Raw genomic sequence first — 16,192 nt, 5'->3', positions numbered from 1 at the left:
ATGTTTTTGACTTTCAGCCACAACAGTGCTTTGGATGAGCCTAGACGTTTTCAACAAGTATCCCTTCACCAGTCTTGCCAACTCAATCTCTAGGTGCCGGACTGACTTTTGTGTCTTTTTTCTTCTCAGGTGCCAGTTTATTATTACTCCTCTTCTCAGTACCCTACCTCAGCCAGCCAGCAGTTCAGGCCTGTGGCTCCCATCCAGTTCAGTGCTCAGAGGAATCCACCTTCAGCAGGTAGGACCTGATACTTGTGGAGTAGCCACAGAGGGTCTAAAAAAATGAGATTGAATTGGAAAAAAAACATCTTGCAACTTTACTGCATGCTCTGTTCCTGTTGGTCATCCTTGGGGTGTAGGAGTGAGAAGCCAGAGCTTAAGATGAGAAGAGTAGAAAGGTCCGTGTAGGGGTCTGTGTAAGCACGGTGTCATACTGAACAATATTAGCGGCTGGTAACAGATGATAGTGCTGCTATATGGAATGAAATGCTTCCAATATGGCTTCTAGTGTGCTCTGTTATGTCCTGGTTGTGTAAAAATTGCTCCAGGGTCTTCAGTGCTTGCCTGCACGTGTCCTGTGGTCATCTGTCCACACTCGGCTGTAGGAACGGAGGCCGTTACACTGTAAGAGATTGAGTAGCTGGTCTCACAGTGAACCGGTCTCTTTTCCTACTGCTGACTCCTCGGCCTTCTGTTTTCTCCACATCTGTATCCTGCTGTTTTTTGTGTAGGAGTCTGCCCTATGGCACAGGATGACATTTAGAGAAGCCAATATAAAAATGGGAACTTCTTGTATGGAGGATATGTTCATTTCTTGTTTGAGGATAAGCATTTTGAATTAAGCATTTATTTGCCGGATGCTTCTATGCTGCATATTTGAGAAAAGTGCCAACCATTGCAGTGTGTCTGCACAGTCTCCTTCCATTATGAATGCTTGCTACTTTACAGGTTAGTGTCTCATTTCAAACTGTTACAATGGCTTTGTCTCAGAATGTGATGTTTTTATCTCACTCCCACTGATATAAGATTAAATTAATCCTGTACAGTCTTGGAACACCCCTAGTTTGATTAAAAAACATACTGGCTTGTGGGATTACTCACTGTAAACTGGTGCCCATAGGGCTATAGATGTGGCCTACCTACTAAGATGGTCATGCTTTGTTACAGGCACCACTTCATTTATGAGGGGATCTGCAGCTGTTTTACTGCTGTAGGCAAGTCTGTGAATGGCACCCCACCACTTGCTTTGCTTTGAGTGAAATCATCACTGCTAGTCTTACAGAAACCTGATAGATAGGACTAGGGAAACATGGAGAGTTTGGAATCAAAGCAATGAATTTACATTTTGAAAATGTCGAGGGGGATGTTTGATCACTTATAGCAATGTCTGATTGCAAGACTGTCTTTCAAAAAATATACATTTAAGTGATGACATTTCTGAAAAAATGTTGGAATCGGGCTGTATTAACTGTCTTTATGCATTTATATTTTTTGCATTTAATGCTTCTCTAAAGATGAAACATTTTTAATATAAAAAATTACCAATTAAGCCATAAATTTACTGTATCCTGTAGTTCTTCATATAAACCACCAGCTGCCAAATATGCACCTTATGATGATTGTGACAATCAACTTAGAATCTTATGAAGGCAGCTCCACAAACATATACATATCATATATATTAATTTAAAAAATTGACAAACTTAATATAAACACAAAATTAAATGAAATTGGAATAAAATTATCTTTAAATATTTACCCATGATTCTTATTTACGATACCCTTGCTGGAGTATGCAAAAATGTCATATAACTATCCAAACAATCCAGTGACTAATACATGAAAATAATATAAAACCATATAATCAGACAGTTGTATTGAGTCTGAGTGTTCCAAACTCAGACTCTGTATTGTTTAGAAAATGCCTGAAATACCCCCTTTAAATTGTGCTGCCCAAGGAGCCCACCTAAATAGTAGAGCCATTTCCTCTATGGGGGAATCTCACTGGGGAATTCATGTATCTGCTGCTTCTCCAGATATGGTATGAAGGCTCTGACGCAGGCCAGGTGAGCATGGGTCTACAAACCTGAGGCTGAGGTTTGCCTCCATTGTGAATTGTACCACAGAATGCAGCACTTTCTCTTGAGCATTCTGATCAATTTCTGCTTGTTTGTCTGCCGTGCTGCATATTACAGTCAGTTTGGTGTCAGAGTTCAGAAGGTATATGGGCATCTCCCATGGGACACAACTCTAAGGGTTTAAGGAGGGCACATCAGGCAAGTCTTTTAATTCAGTTGTGCTTATTTTTATACAATACCCTCTATAGTAGGTTACTGTTGAATGCTGAATAAATGATCACGTTACACAATAAGACCAAGAAATCAGCAAAGATATAACCACAAAGGCTCTATCACAAAAACAATGTGTAGTTCAGGAGAAAATAAACATCTGGACAAGCACATTCCCAGACCTTTCTTGCAATTCTGGCATCTGAGAAAAACTGAGGGCATCCTGTACAAATGCCAGAATTGAGGTGCCTGGATGGAATGCCATCCTAGTAGGTCTTGGCCTCCTTCAGTAGTCCACTTCTGCCATTATTGACCTGTGTCTTGCAGCAGAATCAACTCAATCCTCCTAAGAGTTTTCTTTTTGTTAGCCCACCCTAATGGTGGTAGTATGCATGCAGTGCCTTAGGGTGACTGTATGTGATGCTCTGCTGAGCTTTGTGTGCTATGGTTACCTTTAGAAATTCTGCATGGGGTACTGTGCAGAGTCATGACTTGTTACCTTTACTACAAAGGTCTCCTGTCCTAAGAAAGTGTTAATGAGTTGAAACGCTTTACACAGTAGGCACAAATGCACTTTATGAAGTCAAATGTCCCAGGGGCCTGAAAGAGATGAGCCTGGTGAAAATTCAATTATGTCTTGAAGCCATGAATCACTTCAGGACATAAGATAAGAAAAGCGACTGTCTTTAATGTGCTCCCTTCATTTCTCTCTCTTTTTTTAATATTCGTCTGGATAGCTGTGAGTGAACACAGATATGAGCCCCTTGGTGGACTGCAGTATGAAAGCCTGGATGCAGCTGTTCACTGTGTCTACTAGGGTGTCGATCTCATTCTCTTTCTGTTACTTATCCAGAATTTTGGCTTTCTGTACAGTGTTACATTATGCTGGCTCCTGGGCTTGGACCTTACTGACAAGTATTACTTGAAATAGGCTTTGCCTTCTTTTCTTGCCTTTCTTGGAATGGGAGTGGCACACTGAATAACACTGTTGTCTCCAGGATCCTGCCTTTTGGGCGCTCAGTCAGTATCTGCCTAGAATTTCCATTTTCCCTGCATGCCTGAATAGGTTAGACCAGGCTTCCTCCATCATCCTACATTATAAAGTTGAATGTCAATTCTAAAATGGCCTCATAAAAGTGCAGGTGTGTATGTTTCCTGTGATGGACTTGCATGTTTGGTTCCAGTCTATCGTCCAGTGCTTCAGTAATAGACTGTGGCTTCCTGTGATGCTGAATTGGATTAAGACAGCTTGAGAGTTTTATTTTATATTGTGAGATGACTTTCTTAAGACGCTTCTCTATTATTTTTCCTCTTGTAAATGTATACACTGCCATGGGGACACTGATTTCAAATCAAACATCAAGCAAAATCTATTGGCATGTAGCTTTAGACCAGAATAGCCAAAGAACAAAATTTAACAAAATAAGATGTATATATATGTGAATTGGTGATGAAGTCATTTGCACTGCTGCCTCACAGTTTAGGTGTACTAGGTTCAAATCTCAGTCTGTTTACAGTTTTGGACATTCTTCCTGTGTGAGTGTGTGTGTGTGTTTTCCCATCTGCTACTTCTGACCATATTCCAAGATCATCCTCGTTTTATTAACTGGCAAGTCTATTTTGCGTGAATATTAGTTAATATGGATGTGCGTGGATGTACTCCATAATGGACTTCTTCCCAATGCTGGTTCCAGCCTACAGCCCCACAACTCTGAACTGTATTTAAGCAGGTTTAATTGATGGATACTTTGATGAATGGATGTTTGAGAGAAGAAAAAATTTCCAATGCCTGTGTCCTTGATTTTCTCATAAGCATGGTGCACTGCCTCTTCTCTCAGAGTGCCACTGTTAGGTTGAGGTTCTGGCTTAAGTTGGGACAAATTGGTGATTGTGTTGATCAACCTGGGGAAAAACACTTGACTGGTCAGCTAATCTTCAGTAAATGCTCCCAGGTCATCACACTGATTGCAAAAATAAAATACACATCTTATGAATAGCGGAAAAGGTTTCCAACAAAATTAAAAGAGCAAACACTCAGAATCTCACACCAGAACAACTACTCTAGTCTAATTTTTGTTTTAGTCATCCCGGTCTAAATTAAATTTAATTCTCCTTTAATGCATGTGGATATTTGTGATGCAACCAGAGGTACACAGATATGTATTCACCCTGTATTTGTAAAACAGTATTACATTACAGTTATTGGTCACCACAGAAATGTGCAGATATGGGTCAGTCCTGCAACTATTGTAAAGGAACAATTTGCTTTCATTTGTCCTGTAGAAGACATTTGTAGATGAATTCCACCTTACTCTGCAGAAGGCACTGGACAGTTTATCAGGGTACTACTGCTCTCTCCTGATGTGGAGAGAAGAATACAACACAACAGGAAACCCTAGAACTAATCTATTTTGTGTTCTTTCTGGCTGCTGTTTCTCCATACTGAGCTGACGGTGCCCATAGCATTCTCTCTCCTAACTTACCAGCATGTGGATGCTGATGCTGATGCTGCCTATGAGACTGCTTCACATGAGCCAGCACTTAAGCAGGGAAATGATGGAAACAAATGGCCAACAGATGCTGCATCTGCTTTTTGATTTATGCTTCTGATCTTTGTGTCAAGCCAAGTTATCAAAATCTTTTTTCATCCTGTGCTGCACTGCCATGCAGATAAATTCAAGTGTCACTCAAAGAGTCTAAGACAGACAGCATTCAGCAGCCCACCACTAATCACCACTCTGCAAGTCTTTGCTGAAAACGATGGCTCCAGGCCAGGCTGGATCCTGGAGGATAAAGGTCACCTAAAAAGCTCAATGCTGCCTTCTGGTGGCCTCTACCACTATTAAAATAATATTCTACAGCTTTTTCATTCCATGTCCATAATATCTGACCTGTAGTCACTCTGGATGTCAGAATGGACCTCTAGTGCTTTAGCTTGCACACCACTCTCATTTTTTCTCCTTTCAAGTTTCTGTTGGGTTAGTGAAATAGCCCATCATATAGGACCTTAATCTCACATCCCAAAGAGTCAGTTCTCTTTTTTTTTGTAGCGCCCTCTAGCAGAATGTCAGCTTGCTTCCCGGATTCTCAATCCACTCAGCATTACCTTGGCCTTCCCTCCTATTGCCTGCATTTCCCACTTGCTGATTTATTGCTGCTCAATGCTGACACCCCTGTGCCTAATAGCATAGCAAGCGTGAGAGATGAGAGACTTAGCGTGCGGCGTTATTAGATGAGACCCACTGGCGAAATAAAAGCTCTACGGCTCCAGCATTATATTGATCTGTTTCCAGGCCAATTTCCAGTGAAGCTATGGAGCATTCATCATGGGAGAAGAGTAAAGCGCAATTAGTGCCGGAGTGCGTGCCTTCTTCTGAACATTCTGCCTCTGTCTCTGCTTTCATTTTCTCTTAGTTGCTCAGTTCACTCAGATCCTTCATGTGGCAGCTTTATGTTGTGCTAACTTAAAAACACGTCCATATCAGCTATCCTGAAAACTGCACTGGCATCCTAATCCTTGATGGCCTCCTGCTTGTACTGTGTCTTATAATAATGTAAGATCATATTTTAAAAACACAACCAACTCTACTAAATCCAGCATAACTGTCAGCTGAAAGAACCTCTAAAAAACGTTCTTTAGAGGTGGCAGGCACTTCTGTTCCTTTCTTAACTTGTGGGTTGGGTGTCATCAATCAATTTAGTCTCCACTAGATGGAGCTAGACACAGCATCTACCCATCAGCCATTAATACAAAGGCTGAATATGTGCAAAGGAGTACTCTGCAAGTGTGTATGTGAGGTCAGATGCTTGTCTAAAAGTGTGTGCAAAGGTGTTTCATTTCAGGTGTATGAGAAAGGTACAAGTGAGTCTATCTGTAGTATACAGTACCTTTAGAAAGTATTCTGGCCACTTCATTTTTTACATATTTTATTATGTTGCAGTCTTATGCTAAAGTCATTTCAATGATTTTTTTGTCCTCTGCAAGCAACACTCAGTACCCCAGAATGACAAAGCAGAAACAAGATTTTTTTTTTCATTTTTGCAGATTAATTAAAAATAATAAACTGAAACATCGCATTGACACAAATATTCAGACCATTTACTCAGTATTTCTTTGGAACACCTTTTGCAGTGATTTGGCAGCCTGGAGTGATCTTGGTTTAGCACAACAAGTTTTGCACACCTGGATTTGAGGATATTATGCCATTCTTCTCTGTAGATCCTCTCAGGCCCTGTCAGGTTGAATGGAGACTATTCATGGACAGCTATTTTCTGGTTTCTCATCAGAGTTTTAAAGTTTGGTTCAAATCTGTGCTCTGGCTTGACAACTCACAACACACATTCATAGAGGTGACATGTGTTGTCCTTGCTTTGTATTTAGGGACATTGTCATGTTGGAAGATGAACCTTTGTCCCAGTCTAAGGTCCTGAGAGCTCTGGTGCAGGTTTTCATTAAGGATATCCCTGTACTTTACTCTGATCAGCTTTCTCTTAACATTGACTAGTCTCCTAGTCCATGAATGGTACTGCATAGGTGATGAGCAGTTTCTAGTTTTTTTCCAGGCGTGGTTCTTAGAATTGAAGCCTAAAAGTCCATTCTTGGTTTCATCAGGCCATGGCATCTTGTTTCTCATAGTCAAAGTGCCTTTCTGCAAACTGTAAGTGGGCTTTCATGTGTTGTTTGGCCACTCTGGCTTAAGATCCAGATTAGTGGAGTGTTGCTGTGGTCATTGTTCTTCTAGAAGTTTCTCCTGTCTTCACACATGTTTCCTGGAGCTCAACCAGTGTGACCATTGATTTCTTGGCCACCTCTTTAACTAACTTCATTCTTCTCTGATTGCTCAGTTTGGCTGGGAAACCAGCTCTAGGAGATGGTTGTTCCAAACATATTCCATTTAAGAATTATGTGGGCCACTATGCTCTTGAGAACCTTTAATGCTGCAAATTTTGTAGCCCTCCCCAGATCTTTGTTTTAACACAATCCTGTCTCTAAGCTCTGCAGAAAATTCCTTTAACCTCATGACTTGCTTTTCGCTCTGACACACAAATACCTCTAAAACGTTATATAGGCAGGTGTGTATCTTTACTAATTATATCAATTAATTTCACCAAAGGTGGTTTTGAAACAAGATGTAAAAACCTATCAATAATGATTGATAAAATGGAATGCACATGAGCTTAACTTCAAGTGTCATAGCAAAGGGTCTGAATACTTGTGTCAGTTTCAAAAATCCTGCTTTTGCTTTGTGATTCTGGGGTATTGAATGTTGTTTGATAAGCAAGAAAATGAATTTAAACAATTTTAGTACTAATCTGCAACATAAGAAAATGTGAAAAAGTGCAGAGGTCTGAATACTTTATGAAAAAACTGCATGTACATATAAAAGAACAGAATCCTGTTTTCTTACGTTTGGCTTGAAAACTCTATAATTAGCTCTTTTGTTCCCTGATGGCTTTGCTTCTTTGCTGCCCACCAAAGATCTTGTGATAATTTGAAAAACGTTTGGAAATTGTCAGTCGTTGGTCTAATATAAAACTTCAATAAAAAAGTAAGTCCTCTGCCTCACTGTTCAGGGAACTATATGCTGATCCCTAAATGTATTTATTTATATTGTGCCCTTCCCTGTCACATGGCACAAACAGGCAAGTAAGTTTTGGAAGCTAGCTGTCTCTTCTCGTCCCTGAGCTTCACTTTGCTGGTGTGACACCACCCCGTTTCCAATAGAACACCAAGTGTCAAGAAAGTTCTTTAACTGATGAAATGTTGGTGCCAATGTCTCAAGTGGATTTGCTGCCAGTGGGAGAGGGTGTCTTCTAAAAAGTAAACCCTGTATAGGTCTACCTGATTAGTAATTAGGAGTGTGTTTCTTTATGCCAGGTTACCAGCCTTTATTGTCAAATCAGCAACAAGGCTTCCAGAACCTCATGGGAATGCAGCAGCCTCCGCAAAATCAGAACTTGATGTCTAGTCAGCAGGGGAACCAGGTGCAAGGCATGATGGTCCAATACCCAGCCATCTCCTCTTATCAGGTATGCTTGTCGTCTCCACTGGGGGAAAGGAAACTAACAGATAGACCAAAAGGAGAATAACAGAGAGAAGGTACAACATATCTGGATGAGTGAAGTGAGGCTTTGAGAGAGTGAAAAAGACAGATTTAGAAAACTGTGCATAAACACACTTCATTTTGTCCAGCTTATTGTTATGTAGCACACATAAGTACAAAAACACCAGTAAGAAGAGAATCCCAAAACAAGTTCTTTATCAAAATTAAGGATTTATTTACTGAAATTTTACAAAAAGGAGGGATGACTGTAGGAAAAGCAATAAATATGAAACCAAGAGTCAGAAAACAAAAACAACTGCTGATTCTCTGCACCTGACCAAACCCTTTTAAAGTACAGCCTCTGCAGTAGAGTGGCTGACCCAAAAACCTTGCCTCAAGCACCATTCTATTTACACTTTTCTACTCAGCTCTCCGATTTGCTCTCTCTCTCTCATACTCTCTCTTCAATCCTCTGACCACACTACCTCTCTGCCAGTGAAATCCTTACTCTACCACTCCTCCCTGATTCAATCCCTAGTGAATTCTGGTCAAGATGAGGATTTATATATGTTGTTTCAGTAACACCAAAATCATGAAAAGGTGTGTAGCCCTCAAAATAAATAAAAGCCAGACCAGGACTTTGCTATGTCTTGGCCTCAGGAGCAGACCTCACCCCATGACATTTAGTCTCAAACTAAAATGGCCAGCCTTTCAGCCTGCAAAGCTCCAACATGTGTCTTAGGCTTTTAAAGATCAAAATACTCAAAAATGTCATTCAGGGGAGAAGATGACCATAAACCTATAGCTTAAAGGACAAAAGCAAAGTTTTTGTTTTTTTTACAATAATGTGTTAAATTAAAGAGAGGAAAAACAAAAAAGGAATGGCATAGAAAAACACAAAATACATAGAAATGGGTTTGCTTAAATAGCAACCCAAAGCAAACAGGTCCAGTCTGTAATGCATAAATTGTATACATGGACCCCCCACAGACTCCTAGGTGACTTAATGAATAGAGTTGATCATACTTTAGAAAATGCACCAGGTGGACACCATTCTATTTAATATGCCTGGAGACAGAGCAAAAATAATGGGAAACCAGAAGAAATCTGAAATTCTTACCAAAACATTGCTTACTACGAAAAACTTAATGATTGTGTTTTGCTTTTAATTCACATTTTCATAGTGATTCTAGTATGTTTAATTTGTTTAATTGTCTTTTTTTACCCAATGCCATAGAATTAATTTTACTATTCTGTATGGGTTACATAATCGGGTATAAGTATGGAGATACACTCACCTAAAGGATTATTAGGAACACCTGTTCAATTTCTCATTAATGCAATTATCTAATCAACCAATCACATGGCAGTTGCTTCAATGCATTTAGGGGTGTGGTCCTAGTCAGGACAATCTCCTGAACTCCAAACTGAATGTCAGAATGGGAAAGAAAGGTGATTTAAGCAATTTTGAGAGTGGCATGGTTGTTGATGCCAGACGGGCCGGTCTAAGTATTTCACAATCTGCTCAGTTACTGGGATTTTCACGCACAACCATTTCTAGGGTTTACAAAGAATGGTGTGAAAAGGGAAAAACATCCAGTATGCGGCAGGCCTGTGGGCAAAAATGCCTTGTTTATGCTAGAGGTCAGAGGAGAATGGGCCGACTGATTCAAGCTGATAGAAGAGCAACTTTAACTGAAATAACCACTTATTACAACCGAGGTATGCCAACAAAGCATTTGTGAAGCCACAACACGCACAACCTTGAGGCGGATGGGCTACAACAGCAGAAGACCCCACCGGGTACCACTCATCTCCACTACAAATAGGAAAAAGAGGCTACAATTTGCACGAGCTCACCAAAATTGGACAGTTGAAGACTGGAAAAATGTTGCCTGGTCTGATGAGTCTCGATTTCTGTTGAGACATTCAAATGGTAGAGTCAGCATTTGGCGTAAACAGAATGAGAACATGGATCCATCATGCCTTGTTACCACTGTGCAGGCTGGTGGTGGTGGTGTAATGGTGTGGGGTATGTTTTCTTGGCACACTTTAGGCCCCTTAGTGCCAATTGGGCATCGTTTAAATGCCACGGGCTACCTGAGCATTGTTTCTGACCATGTCAATTCCTTCATGACCACCATGTACCCATCCTCTGATGGCTACTTCCAGCAGGATAATGCACCATGTCACAAAGCTCGAATCATTTCAAATTGGTTTCTTGAACATGACAATGAGTTCACTGTACTAAAATGGCCCCACATGACAATAAGTTCACTGTACTAAAATGGCCCCACAGTCACCAGATCTCAACCCAATAAAGCATCTTTGGGATGTGGTGGAACGGGAGCTTCGTGCCCTGGATGTGCATCCCACAAATCTCCATCAACTGCAAGATGCTATCCTATCAATATGGGCCAACATTTCTAAAGAATGCTTTCATCACCTTGTTGAATCAATGCCACGTAGAATTAAGGCAGTTCTGAAGGCGAAAGGAGGTCAAACACCGTATTAGTATGGTGTTCCTAATAATCCTTTAGGTGAGTGTATTTGGCATGTTCAGTGTCCCTTGGCAGGAAAAATCTAGTGTAGACAGTACCTCAAAATATTGTAAATAAGATAGCTGAAGGTATTATTTGGTTTTGTCCTTCCTTTTGTTTTTAGCCTTTTTTTCCCTCTGGTCCTTCCAAACAAAGATGTTTTAGTTTGGTTGCTCTTCTTGGATCTAATTTGAGCATTCTATTGTTTATCATCTCCTGGTCATTATTCCTTGCATTCACAATAGTTTTTCAGCTTTTCCTTAATGCCCTTGACAAGCGTGAAGGAATTCTCCCAGCTTCTTACACGTCCCATGTAACTTCTTTGTTAGCTTCACTGGTTAATTACTTCTGTGGCACTATACACATATCTGGGGCACAAAGTCTTCTAAAAGCTGACTTCCAACAGACCTTAGATTTAGACAGTCCTTGAATGGTTGGTTGTTCACTCACCATCATCTTTACTAGAAATCTAGCCCTTTAAGGACCCCTGTCAGACAGTAAAAAATACAAATTTCTTTTACATTTGAGAACATTTAAACCATCCATCCATCCATCCATTTTCCAACCCGCTGAATCCGAACACAGGGTCACGGGGGGTCTGCTGGAGCCAATCCCAGCCAACACAGGGCACAAGGCAGGAACCAATCCTGGGCAGGGTGCCTTTACACCAATGGTTTCCAAACGTGGTCATGGGGACCCCCGAGGCTGTAGGTTTTTGTTCCAACCAGCTTTTCAGTGGACTCCAAGCCTAATTAAGTGAGTCATTATTTCAATGTTTCTGTTTGGTAATTTTAAATTAAAACATACTAAGCAGTTATATGGGAAATATGTATTTTGGTTTTTTTTTACTTGTTCACAGTATTTTCATCCTGATTTTTATTGTGTTTTTCCAGGTTTTCTGGTTATTTAATTCATTATTTCCTAATAAGTGGGTCTGACTCTGAAGTTTCATCACCCCAGGTGTCTGCTCTGCTTGGCTTGTTGTTAATTGACTATGTTAGAGTCGAATGAAGGGAGCAAACTATGTCAAAAAAGGGAAGCATAGTAGTATATATATAAATATTTCTTATTTTCTTATAAATGTAAAAACCATATTGTTGTGCTTTTCTCAGTGCAGAATCAAAAAAGAGAATAAAAGACCAGTTAATTAAATGAGATCAGTTATTACGAATTATTATCTCTGACTGTGAATCTGGTTGGAACAAAAAGCTGCAGCCACAGGGGGTCCCCACGACCAAGTTTGGGAACCACTAATTTAGACTATTCTTGTTTATTAAAGACTTCTACCTCATGAAGGAAATCTCTTGAAATTATATTTCTTATGAACGCTCCTAATTAGATTACTTTAGACTTTTTAAATAATTTATCTTCTTAATGCTCCTAAATTTTAGAAATGCAAAATAGCAGTATAACACTACATGAATACATTAAGTCAAGGTCAGCTGTCAACAGAGGACTGATTTTATGCCAGATGGTTACTAGGGAAAAAAGAAACAATAAAGCAGGTTAAAGTTCATTTAATCCACAGCTGCATGACCAAACAGCAGCCCTAAACTTCACACAATGTATAAGATGTATGATATTGTTTATAATTTTGGGTTACATGGATTTGGGTCCATGTAACCACTGACGGATGGGCATTGTATGTATCCTTGGTAATGACACGTCAATTCTGAGGTCCTCTTACTTGTCAGGAAGTGCAACTTTAAGATGGAAGCGATGTCAACTGACACAGCAGATAATGAGAAATGCTTAGTAACAACCTATCACAATAATCCTCTTTCAATTATTGCAAAGGAATATTAGTATGGACAGCAGCAGCTCTCACATGAGCATGCTGTGCTATAGTAATGTGTCTAAAGCCTTGATTTAAATGTGGTAGCTGACAAGACCACTTTAAACAGGTACGTACGGTAGATGTTTTGTAGAGTTTGGGGACCTGATAGCTTAGCTGCAAATCTAATAATAGATTTATTTGTATTGTGAATTCTAAGCAGTCTTGTATCTTGTGATTGTAGTACATACTGTGGAGTACAAGTGTCATGGGGTGTAAGTATATTAAATGCATTTTGCTGTATTTTTAGGGAAATTTTCCTCATCTGATTTTATTAAAAATCAATTGTATTTATTGTTTACTTTCTTTTTTGTTTGGCATCATACTGTTTTTCACAAGGACGCTTCCCAATTGCAGTGTTTCACTGTACAAGTGTCACTTGATCATCTATCAGATGCCAATGTTTTAAGAGTCTGGAGATGCAGTGCAAACTTTGTATTTTGTCTTTAAAATGAAGGAAAAACTCTTTTCAGTAAGAACAAAATATGCTGATTATTTTGGAATTGCAGGTATCCAACTAAAATTAAAGATTATATTTGATTTGCCCTGTATTGAAAGTTTGCTTGATTGATTTACCACTAATTGTCACAAAACTATGACTTTTGTTAGAAGTTTTTAACTTCCTACAGCACATTGAAATAAATAGAGATTTGCTCTTTTTTGCTAGTCACAAGAATATACTCGTATTTCAATATGAGGATTTAAACATGAGTTCTAAACTTAACTGGAAGCTGGTGTGGTGATTTAAGAAATTGAGTTAACGTGTTTTTACTTATTATGATTTTTGCTGTCATAGTTTGAATTAACAGCAAATTTGCAATTGAATAACTTGAACATACAACCATAAACTGATTGGTACAAATAAATTAGCCTGAATGAAGACACTGCATGATTTAAATAATATTGAATTTAATGAAAATGATATTTCAAAGGTGGAGAAAGCTGTAGAATGTGACAAGTGAGATCATTGGCATTGATGATGGCTTTTTAGGTGACTAACAGAATTATGAAGCATTAGCAAGACACTTGATTTTGGAAATACTTGGAAGCTGTATACAAGTTAAATATACCAACTGAGCAGTATATAGATGGCAGTAGCAACAAGTGAGAAAAGTGCTAAGAGAATACATTGGGTGTAAGGCAGTTGGTGAGAGGGGGACACATGGTAGCTACATTCAGGGCTGACTGTGCCACCTAAAAATAGAACATAGAAATCTGTTAGACAGTTGCAAACGTTAAAAATGTGCCAAGTGAACACATTAAAGATAATAACGACTCAATGTGGCACTTAGAGTGGATGAAGTACGTGTTCCCTAGGAGCTGGCAAACTTGCTCTCCCTTCAGTTTCTTGAGTGACTTAACACTAAGTGCAAGGTATGTTGTAATTATATTCTTTTGTGCTCTCTAGGTGCCAATGACCCAAGGGATGCCTCTGCAGTCATACCAACAAACAATGATGCTGCCCAGTCAGTCGGGACAAAACCCACTTCCATCAACTGGCATCCCGGTTTACTGCAGCATGGTGCCTCCTTCTCCACCAAGCAGCCTTCGGCTGGTCAGCCCACATTGTCCCTCCAGCAATGTGTCAGTAGTCCCAGCCAGCTGCAGGACAAACTGTGCGGGCATCAGCAGTACAGGGTGGCAGGTGAAGTACTGAGGCATGCCCAGGTTAGACGGTGCATATTCTTCCTACTGCATTTCACCACTGTGTAAATTGTAATAAATCACGATTGGATTAGTTTTGTACTTTGTGCTGACTCGTGAGAAATATTTAAGAATAGAATAAAATGCCCTTGTACCAAAGCTGTAATGGACTGAAGAAGCGCTGAATGGAAGAAATTATTTCGATATACAACAGAGTTTTATATGCATAAATCTATCTATCTATCTATCTATCTATCTATCTATCTATCTATCTATCTATCTATCTATCTATCTATCTATCTATCTATAAACAGTATATATATATATACTGTATTGAAGTGTTTAGCACAATAAAGCTATTTGACCTCATGGAGAAAGGTCACCTTTCTACTTACTGCCTCCTCTCTTTGCTGCTCCTGTGTGTGCTTTTGGTTTTCAGGGGAAAAACTGCCTTCTACTGGTGAGCTTTGTAATCTGCAGTCATTCTCTTTGAAGGGAAATCCATCCATCCATCCATTTTCTAACCCGCTGAATCCGAATAGGGTCACGGGGGTCTGCTGGAGCCAATCCCAGCCAACACAGGGCACAAGGCAGGAACCAATCCTGGGTTGTGCTGTGTAAAATTGGAACCAAAGAGCACCAACTGGTATGTGATATTAGGCATGCACTACCTATAGGAAGCAAACTTCTACACAGTGCTTCCAATGAAGACTGGATCATCTTTCAGAATATAAAAAATGAAGCAAGTGTCTTCCAGTAGTGCCCGTATGAAGATCACACTTAAAGTTTAGTGAAAAGGGAATGATCTGCTGAAACCATTTTGCATAGAATGTAACTGGGACCCAGACCTGTGATGCCTTCTGAGTGTGACATGGTCCCTAGGAGATCCAAAGAATACAGGTGAAGGTACGCAGCTTATTGTATAGTTATTCAATGGAGATACAGGTGCACTATTAATACCAGCCATCACAAGTAACAGGACCCACACACAAAGACTATCTGTATAGTGTCCCTGGAGGTGAAACACCTTTATGAAGAGCCAGATGGTGATTCTGCCATTTAAAAACCATTTTGTCTTTCTGCATAGGCTGAAAATGTGCAAAACTGGCACTCACAGGGAAGCCACACATATCCAGCAGCACATGCAAAGTCATGCTCTCTTGTGAAAGGTGCTTCAGAAAGTACAGCTATAAATGACACTTCTTCATTAGTGTTTTGCACTGGTTCGATTCTCAATGTTCAAAAGCAGACTCTTTGTTGTTACCCATATATGTCTTGTCTATCAATGAATGTTTAAAAAGACAAAGCAAAATGAGTCAAAAGAAAGCCTTCCTATGGCTGCCCACTGCCAAAATGACTAAAAGATCAGGTATGACGAAGTGATTGGATTCAATGTAGGCTGTGCAGAAGCAAGAGATTATGTCAAGCTTTGTCAGTGGCTAAATGTAGACATGTTGCAGTTGTCCCGTCAAAAGGTAATCACTTGGTCCCTGAGCAGATAGGTAAAGAAAGGTATATAGTGACCAGGTACAAGAGCTAAATGACTTTATTAGGCGCATGAGACAATAGCACCAGTGTACTACACTCTGGCAATCCTCAGAATAGCTGCTGAACTGAAATGCACAGATTACTCATTACGTTTCTTATCACAGTTCTTGCTGTAGCAGCATTTGGAAGGAGTGACAGAAAACAGTAGAGCTGGATGTGAGGACTTGGTACCTTGATCCAAATTAACTCCTCCATCAGATGGCCCACTGGAAGAATCTGCATGTTGCTGGACTTAAAATAACAGTAATGTGATAAAGTGTTTTGTCAGATAACCACCACATGTAGAGATATAGT

At 39.8% G+C, this 16,192-nt stretch overlaps 1 protein-coding gene across 5 annotated transcripts in view; it reads left to right on the top strand.

Moving 5' to 3' along the window:
* arpp21 (cAMP-regulated phosphoprotein, 21) overlaps positions 1–14,657 on the top strand; it is a 101,784-nt gene extending 87,127 nt beyond the window's left edge. For 3 of the 5 annotated variants that reach the window (XM_039737265.1, XM_039737266.1, XM_039737267.1), the window contains 3 exons: positions 130–238; positions 8,167–8,318; positions 14,115–14,654. In XM_039737265.1, the coding sequence (XP_039593199.1) occupies positions 130–238; positions 8,167–8,318; positions 14,115–14,363 (510 nt within the window). In that variant the 3' untranslated portion in view covers positions 14,364–14,654. Of the gene's footprint in view, positions 1–129; positions 239–8,166; positions 8,319–14,114 lie in introns of all 5 variants that reach the window. The other 2 variants (XM_039737269.1, XM_039737268.1) reach the window with 2 other exon arrangements.
* The last annotated feature ends 1,535 nt before the right edge of the window (positions 14,658–16,192 follow it).

Source organism: Polypterus senegalus, chromosome 15 (assembly GCF_016835505.1).
Source record: "Polypterus senegalus isolate Bchr_013 chromosome 15, ASM1683550v1, whole genome shotgun sequence".
Classification (NCBI taxonomy): Eukaryota; Metazoa; Chordata; class Cladistia; order Polypteriformes; family Polypteridae; genus Polypterus; species Polypterus senegalus.
Note: the sequence above shows the minus strand (reverse complement) of the source record. Positions and strands in the feature narration are given on the sequence as shown.